Source organism: Pristis pectinata, chromosome 33, assembly GCF_009764475.1.
Source record: "Pristis pectinata isolate sPriPec2 chromosome 33, sPriPec2.1.pri, whole genome shotgun sequence".
Taxonomy (NCBI): domain Eukaryota; kingdom Metazoa; phylum Chordata; class Chondrichthyes; order Rhinopristiformes; family Pristidae; genus Pristis; species Pristis pectinata.
The window spans coordinates 5,946,870-5,955,711 of record NC_067437.1 but is presented as its reverse complement, the minus strand read 5'-3'; the positions used below and the strand labels follow the sequence as shown (position 1 = coordinate 5,955,711).

Here is an 8,842-nt window from a genome sequence, read left to right as displayed (position 1 = left end):
GTTGGAGTGTTGTGCTGATCCCAGACACCGCGACATGGAGTCCAGGTCCAGCCGCTTTGCCGAGCGTTACAAGACGGTGGGGCTGAGCGTCGAGGCGCTGCGGGTGAAGTGCGCCCGCCGCCGCTCGGCCGCGCAGAAGGAGAACCGGCAGCGCACCTTCCGCAGGAGCCGCCGCTTCGAGCCGCTGCTGCCGCCGCCCGCTGAGGAGGCTGGGCCGTCCGCGGGTGAGTGTGTGGGGGGGATAGTATCTGTGGCCACTCGGTCCCTCAGTGGGCAGAGGAGGATGGTACCTCCGGCCCCTCAGTGGAGTGGGGGGGGGGGGGTTGGTACCTGTGGCCGCTCGGTTGGGGGAGGGGGTTGTTGTACCTGAGGCCGCTCGGCCCCTCGGTGGGGGAGGGGGGGTGTTGTACCTGAGGCCGCTCGGCCCCTCGGTGGGGGAGGGGGGGTGTTGTACCTGAGGCCGCTCGGCCCCTCGGTGGGGGAGGGGGGGTGTTGTACCTGCGGCCACTCGGCCCCTCGGTGGGGGAGGGGGGGATGTTGTACCTGCGGCCGCTCGGCCCCTCGGTGGGGGAGGGGGGTGTTGTACCTGCGGCCGCTCGGCCCCTCGATGGGGGAGGGGGTGTTGTACCTGCGGCCGCTCGGCCCCTCGGTAGGGGAGGGGGGTGTTGTACCTGCGGCCGTTCGGCCCCTCGGTAGGGGAGGGAGGTGTTGTACCTGCGGCCGTTCGGCCCCTCGGTGGGGGAGGGGGGGTGTTGTACCTGCGGCCGCTCGGCCCCTCGGTGGGGGAGGGGGGTGTTGTACCTGCGGCCGCTCGGCCCCTCGGTGGGGCAGTGGGGGTGTTGTACCTGCGGCCGCTCGGCCCCTCGGTGGCCAGAAAATTGGGTGGAGTGATGGTAGAAGGAATTTAATCCAGACAAGTGTGAAATAATGCATTTTGGCAATGTCTAATGCTGTCAGGGCATGTACAATAAATGGCAGGGGGTTCTTGATATACAGACAGACCTTGGGGTGCAAGTTCATAGTTGCTTGAAAGTGGTAACACCAGTGAATAGGGTAGTGAAGAACTCTTGCCTTCATAGAGTACAAGAGTCGAGATGTCATGTTGCAGCTGTACAAAGTAGGCTGTACTTGGAGAATTGTATACACATCTGTTACCACCCTACAGAAAGGCTGTGGTAACAATGAAGAGAGTGCAGATGAGATTCAAGAGGATGTTGGCTTGCGATGAAGGGCTTTAGTTAGCAGGAGAGGTTGTGTTGCTCTCACTGGAATGTAGTGGAGTACACTAGAGTGTCCCCTCTGCCATCAGATTTCTGAACAGTCCAGGAACACTACCTCATTATTCCTCTTTCGCATTATTTATTTATTTGTAGTAATTTTTATGTCTTTGTCTTTTACTGTACTGCTGCCACAAAACAACAAATTTCATGACATACGTCAGTGATAATAAACCTGATTCTGATTTGAGGCTGAGGGCTGACCTTGTAGAAGTTTAAAAGATTGAAGGCATGGATGGGGTAGGAAGCCTGTTACCCAAGCTGGGTGAGCCTATAACTAGGTTTAAGGGTTGAGGAGAGAAATTTAATAGATCTGAGGGGCAAGTATTTCCCTAGAGAATGGTTATATGGAAAGTGCTGTGAGAGGGGATGGTAGAGGCAAAAAACAATTGTTTAAAAGGCATTCAGACAGGAAAAAGAAAGGAGTAGATGGATACTGGCCTAATGCAAGCAAATGGGATTATCTCCAACTGTGAACACACTTCTCATTTTTGTCCAAGATGGCTGACCCCATATTCTGAGTTTGGAGCTTGCAGCATTTCTGTTAGTTTCTGACTACCCCCTAATTTGAGACTCCATGGCCAAGGAAATGGCCTCTCTGGATTGACCTGTAGGAGTTTTGTACATTTCTTGTCCTTCCAAACTCTAGGGAACAGAGGTGTGTCAATGCCACTTGTGTTTCTTCAAATAGTGGCTCTGTAAAGACTTGAGACTGTTGCAGTGCCCAGCCCCTCGGTGGCAGCAGGACTTTAGACTCTGGTCGTTCCCCACAAGACCTTTGTGATGGCTGTACCAAGCTTCAGCTCATCCATCAGTGCATACCTCTGCACCTTGGAATATGCCAGTTGGCAGAATTTGCTTGCAAACATCTCCCTTACTGTACAGAACTATCCTCTGATAAAGGTTCATGGCAAGGCTTTGGAAAATGTGAACCACTTCTTGAAGAAGGCAGATGTCAATGAATATGATGGTGGATTTTATTAAAGCAGCAGTACATTGATTTAATGTGGTCAAAGATTCAAAGCTGGTTCAGAACTTGAGGTGTACCATACAACAGTGATCCCTGCCTTCCTGTGTGCTTCTAAGACCAGGACTAATAGCACATGCTTCTGAGAAGATGCAACCAGTGCCACCTTAGAAAATATTCCATATCCACTTCAAGTCAACATCCCAAACACTGAAGCCCTAATTAACCTGTCAGCCTCTTTTGGCAGTCCATGTCTTTAAAATGCCTAACATATTTCTGAAACGGATACTTAATTCTGACTTCCATCATGGGAAGCAATTACCAGGCAACAAGAGCAAAAGATTTAAGGGTGTGCTCAAAGCTTCCTTGGAAGATATGATTCCCTGCCAACTTGTGGGAATGCCTGACCTTGGCAATGCTCAGTATGGTGAAGGAGTATTTGGGATGTTGAGCATCTTGCATCCATGCATCAGGAGCATAGATGCCTAGCATCGACAGTGTGTCGTCTTGAACCTCCTGGCCACCTCTCCATCTGGCATCACCTGCCCTATCTGGTAGAGTCTGTAATTCCCACATTGGTCCCATCAGTTCATTCAGAATCCACAGAACCAGAGTGGACGTGAGTAATCCTTGATTTTGAGGGACTGCTGAAGGAGGAAGGCACTAGTTGTAAGATTGTCTTATACTCAAATCCTCTTGAATAACGGCCAACATGATTGTTTGCTTTCTCAATCGGCTGTTGTATCAGCATGTCCAGGTCCCATTGGGAAACGTTGATGTTAAATCTCTCGCCATTTTAAGAAAACTCAACATTTTGTTTTTCTACCAAAATGGATAACACAACATTCTCCCATATTCTGTTTCATCAGTCTGTTGTCCACTCACTTAGCTTTTCTGTGTCCCCTTATAACCTTTTTACATCATGACAAATGACATTTCCACTTTTTGTGCCATCAGCAAATTTAGAAATATGACATTTGGTCCTTTGTCAATTGTTGATGTAAATTGTGGATAGGTGGGGCCAAGCACTGATCTCTGTGGTTTCCCTATGTGGAGAACACGAGACTAGGTTGGCAAGGTGGCGAACTGAGAGCAGGAATTTGTGAATTCCTGTGCATGAATCTTTGAACATTGCCAAACACATTGAGACACTACTTATCAAATCACCTTGAGCTACAAACTGAGGAATTGAGCAGAAAAGCAGTGAAGTTAAAACTCCCATTTTGGACACACTAGAATATGATAAGAGCAACACAAAAATCTGGAGGAACTTGGTGGGTCAGGCAGCATCTGTGGAGGGAAGTGGACACCTGGCATTTTGATTCAAGACCCTTCATCTGGACTGGATGAAGGGTCCCGACCCAAAATGTCGACTGCCCATTTCCCTCTAGATGCGGCCTGACGTGCAGAGCTACTCCAGCTTTGTGTGTTGCTCCAGGTTCCAGCATCTTCAGTCTCCTGTGTCTCTAACTACAATATTATGTCCAGCTAATATAAAGGCAAACAACATGTTGGCCTTTATTGAAAGAGGATTTGATGCCACTGTACTTTCAAAGCAATTTGAAGGCCTTCTCGAGGGTGTACAAGAGATCGACCACAATTGCTCTAAAGATGACAATTTGGTTGGAGGGTTTGGTTCAAAGAATCTGGGTTTATTTTTGAAATAAATGACAGGAGCTTTAAGGTTGTGCTAGATCATGACAAATTTAAGTAGGGCAGACAAAGAAAAGCTTTGCCCCTTTCTTTCTGGATTAGCTGAGACAGATTTGAGATTTTGGGCAAGCAGTACAGGATGGATGTGAATGAAGAACTTCATGATGCCGCAAGAGGCAAGTCCTGGAACCTGGTGCTTGTGAGGTTGTTGGAAGTAGACGTCATTGATTTCAAATGGAAATTGCGTTAGCATTTGAGGAAAATATCTTAAAAGCTGAGGGTACCTGGAGGGGGAATGGAGCTGATTGGATTTCTCTACAGGGTGCAGGCTTGGACTTGATAAGGATCCATGCCCTCTGTATTGGTGTGACTGTAATGCTACAATATACATGGGCATGACTGGGTTCTTTATTCTGTAGCTGCTGAATTTGGTGTTCAAATTCTTTACCTTGTAGGATTCTAGGCAAATCTTTAGCAACTCTCATCTGTTGTCTGGTGTTGCACAAATTTGATTCTCGGGATTTCATTCTGGTTCTCAAAAATTCCGAATGGTTTTTTTTCTGCTCTGATTCTTTACATCTCTACTGGAATTGTAGCAAAGCAGAAAATATCTTCCCCCTACCGTACAATATGTGGAACAGCCTTTTTTCTTAAAGCTTATGTTGTTTAATGTTCTTAAATTTTCAGAACCATGTGAGACTTCAGTGTCAGTACAAAGTTCTCGTTTGGCTCTGCTGCGACGTTACAAAGAGGAAAAGGCACTCCGAAAATTGAAGGAAGAACGCGAGAACCCCAAACGTGTCTTCAGAGTTGGGGTTTATAAGCCGGATATAATCCCATTTCGAGATTTAAAACCCCTGCCACCGAGAGTTCCGCCCATATCCAAAGCCAAGGTACAGTACTCATGCATTGGAACTATTCTGTGAATATGTGGGAGTGTAGTAGTGTGCTGCCTCTTGTGGGAGGACAGTGGAGGTTGCAGTGGGATTAATGTAAATGGGTGTTCAAATGGTCAGTCAACTTGGTGGACTGAAAGGCTACTGTGTCATGTGACTGAGTAGTTAAAAAGTGAAATCACTTCAGTCATAATACATAACTAAAAGTGGGGAGCATCTTTAATGGGGATTTTAACTTTACACTTAGATTGGAATGAGATTTAGGTATGGCTGCCTTCTGTGTGACGAGATTGAAGTTGTCCACAAAGATCAGGAAGTCTTAATGGGTACATTGGCATCTAGGCCAGGTGTTCAGAAAAAAATAATGTGCTCCACTACGTTCATACCTCCTGCAGGAGACTTGTACCTGCAAGAAAAATATCCTGGGGAGCGGAATGTTGATGGAAGTTATATTTCATTGATTTCCAAAAAGATATTTGATGTCCTTCTAATGATACTGTTGGCTAAAGTTAGAAGTTAATGGATCAAAGTAATGAGATGGATTGGAAATTTCCTGAACATCCAGACAATGGGATCCAGGGTGAACTAGCCAGCTGAATACAAAATTGGCTTGGTGGTAGGTGTTGGAGGGTGATAGTGGAAGGTTGATTTTCAGATTGGAGGACTGTGACCAGTATGCTACAGGGATCTGTGCTGAGTCCACTGCTGTTTGTCATCTATATTATCGAGTTGGATGAAAATCTAGTCGGCATGGCAAGTTTGCAGATGACACCAATATTGGTGGGATAGTGGACAGTGAAGAATATCTTGTATTACATCAAGATCTAGATCAACTGGGGATGTCGGCCAAGGAATGGCAGCTGGAATTTAACTTGGACAAGTGCAAGGTGTTGTATTTTGGCAAGTTAAACCAGAGCAGGCCCTGAAGAGCATTGTAGAACTAAGATCTAGTGGTACAATTACAAGATGTTGGTGAGCCCACTCTTGGGATGTTGTGTGCTGTTCTGGTTCCCATACTATTGGAAGGATGTCATTAAGCTGGAAAGGGTGCAGAAAAGATTCACGAGGATGTTACTGGAACTGTAGGGCCTGAGTTATAGTGAGAGACCAGACAGACTGCAACTGTTTTCCCAAAGTGTAGGAGGCTGAAGGGTGAACTTAGAGGTGCATAAGATCATGAGGGACATGGGTAAGGTGAATGTTCAGTCTTTTTCACAGGTAGGGAGTCCAAAAACTAGAGGGTATAGATTTATGGTGAGAGGGGAAATATTTCAAGAGAAGCTGTGGGGTAAGTTTTTCCTACATAGGTGGCGGGTGTGTGGAATGAGCTGCTGGAAGAAGTGGTAGAGATGGGTACGATTACACTGTTTAAAAAAAATTTGGACAGGTACAGGGGCAGTAAAAGGTTTCTGTGCTGTATATTGACTATAGCGTAATAGGAAGGGACCAAGTTGGCAGAATATGACAAGTATATGCCGTAAGGATATGAGGTTTCAATTATTGCCTAAAGACCTGAAAAGATTTATTGGCATAGTCTATAAATGATGTAGAGATATGATGGTTATGTATAGCATTGTAAGTGTGGGTTTCAATCTTGAAGTGATGTTGATGGATGAAACAAATGTGCAAAACTCTGAAAGGTAGAATTTATTGTAAGAAAATGTTGCTCACTTTGGACCTCAATGATCAAACAGTATAGTTTTAAAAATTGTACAAATCTAGTAGGGGGTGCTAGCCCTTGTGCAACATTAAAATCTATTTGGTATGTTCAGAAAATAAATGCTAATGGAATGCTAGCCTTTGTTTCGAGATGACTGGAGCCCATGGGCTACAAGTTACAGTAGAGTTATATAATGCCTTGAGTACTGTGTGCAGATCCAGATGCCATATCCTGAACAAGTAATAGGAAGGAATGAAGTGTTGATTTGCGCAAAAAACATCTGGCTCCAAATTTAAAATGTCAGAAATTATGCAAAATAGTGTTGTAGTCCATCAAATTTTGGTTAAAGTTGACTTGGTTTGATGTCAAAATATTAAGGGAAAATTATGGTATAATTGGATGGGCCTTTCGGAAGTAAAGTTACTAAACTCTTGTATGTGATTGACAGTTTTTTTAGTCTATGACTGAGGGATGTCGGGGAAAGCTAAGCGCTCAGTACTTGCTTATCTGAATGGTCTACTTCCTTTTTGACCTTTGCTCCTCCAACTAAACATAAGTTACTCTAAAAGATTGAGGCAGATAAGGTTTGCAAAAAGGAGAAGGGTCCTAACCTGAAACGTTGACTGTCTACTTTTCTCCATGGATGCTGCCTGACCTGCTGAGTTCCTCCATCTTGTTTTTTTTCTTGTTGATTTTACAGTATGCTTGTAGCATGGCTCACATTAAAGACCCTTTGAACATTAGCAATTCAATATAACAAGACTAGATTTGGATATAAATTTGTTGCAAACCGGGCTATTGATGAGCATGTGTTTTTATAAGTACTTTATTGAAGGTAATTTAGCGGAAGGAATAAATTGCCTTTCATTAGCAATGTGTACATACTGACAATGATTAAATGAAGTGGATTTGCTATTTACTTCGTAATTGTAATTTTTTTTCAGACATCAGTGCCTTCCAGTGACTTAAGAGTGACTAGGTCAATGACCAAAAATCAGGAGTTACGTGGGACTCAGCCAGTTGGAGCACCCAGATTTGCTGCTCCCAAGGTAAAAGATTTTTTTTTAAAAATGGGGCTGTAGTACCTTCAGAAGTAGATGTTTAGTTTGGGAAAAAAAAATGCTAGTTAATGTCTCTGAATGTAAACTACAGCTTGGTTAATAGTGCTTTAGTGAAGGAAAATGAGTTAAGAGGGCCATTAGGGTGTTTGTCAGTTAAGGGTCTGAATGCATTGACCTTTTCAAAAGAAGACACGAAATCCCACCTGGAAAAGTATTCTTCTGTGGCTGATGGGAGGAACTAAATTAGTGTATTGGATGTCATCCTTAATACAAAAATGTGTAGGTTCTAGATTGAGTTCAGCAGATTGGACGGTAGTAAATGTGGCCCCACTACTTAAGAAAGGAGTGAGAGAAAACTGACCTTATAATGGCAGTAGTTAGGGAAAATGCTAGAATCAACAATGAAGGATGTGATTTTAAAAAAGAGACACAGAATAACAATGAGCAGTGTTGGCATAGATTTATGCAAGGAAAATATTGCTTGACTAGTAGATTATTGTCCTTTGAGGATGTGACTAGTAGAATAGATAAGATGAATCCATTTGGTTTGGTGTATTTGGAAGGCCTTTGAGGTCTCTGGTTGGTTGATGAAGTTAGTGTACGTGAAATTAAGCATAATAGACCACCATGGATTGAGTGATTAACAGACGAATAGCAAAGTTTGGGGATAAATGGTCTGTCTTGGGTTGGCATGCTGTGATTAATGGGGTATGACGGGTTGGTGCTTGGGGCCCCAGCTATTCATCTACATCCGTGATTTGGCAGAGGACTTCTTGTCATATTTCAGTTTACTAATTGTACAAAACTGGGTGTGAGTGAGTAGGAAGGAGGGTGTAAATAAACTTTAAAGGTATGTAGAAAAGTCAAGTAAGCAGATGAGAACATGACAAATGGAATTTACTTTGAAAGAAAATCACTTTGGCGCACAAAACGAGTGAAGTGACAAGTTGGGAAACGTTTATGGTATGTTGGCCTCGTAGTTAGAGGATTTGAATAGAGGAGTAAAGAGGTCTTGCTACAATTATGTCGGGCCTTGCTGAAACTGCACTTGGAGTATTGTGTAGACTTTGGGATTGCTTTTCTAAAACTACACGCTTGTAATTAAGGGAGTGTAAAGAACATATGCAGACCAATTCCAGAGATCATAGCTTTGTCTTGAGGAAAAACTGACTAGGTTAAGTCAGTATTCTTGAGTTTAGTGGCAGGATGGATAAAAAGATGTTCTCCTGGCTGAGGTGTCTAGCCAGGAATCACTCTCTCAGCATAAGGAGTGCTCTGTTCAGTAGGGTGGGAAATTTCTTTATCCTGTGGGTGATGAATTTTTGGAA

The 8,842-nt window shown here is 44.1% G+C and overlaps 1 protein-coding gene across 2 annotated transcripts in view; it reads left to right on the top strand.

Moving 5' to 3' along the window:
- dlgap5 (discs, large (Drosophila) homolog-associated protein 5) overlaps nucleotides 1-8,842 on the top strand; it is a 33,418-nt gene continuing 24,576 nt past the window's right edge. For both annotated transcript variants that reach the window (XM_052043120.1, XM_052043119.1), the window contains exons 1-3: nucleotides 1-224; nucleotides 4,585-4,790; nucleotides 7,398-7,502. In XM_052043120.1, the coding sequence (XP_051899080.1) occupies nucleotides 35-224; nucleotides 4,585-4,790; nucleotides 7,398-7,502 (501 nt within the window). In that variant the 5' untranslated portion in view covers nucleotides 1-34. The remainder of the gene's footprint in view (nucleotides 225-4,584; nucleotides 4,791-7,397; nucleotides 7,503-8,842) is intronic.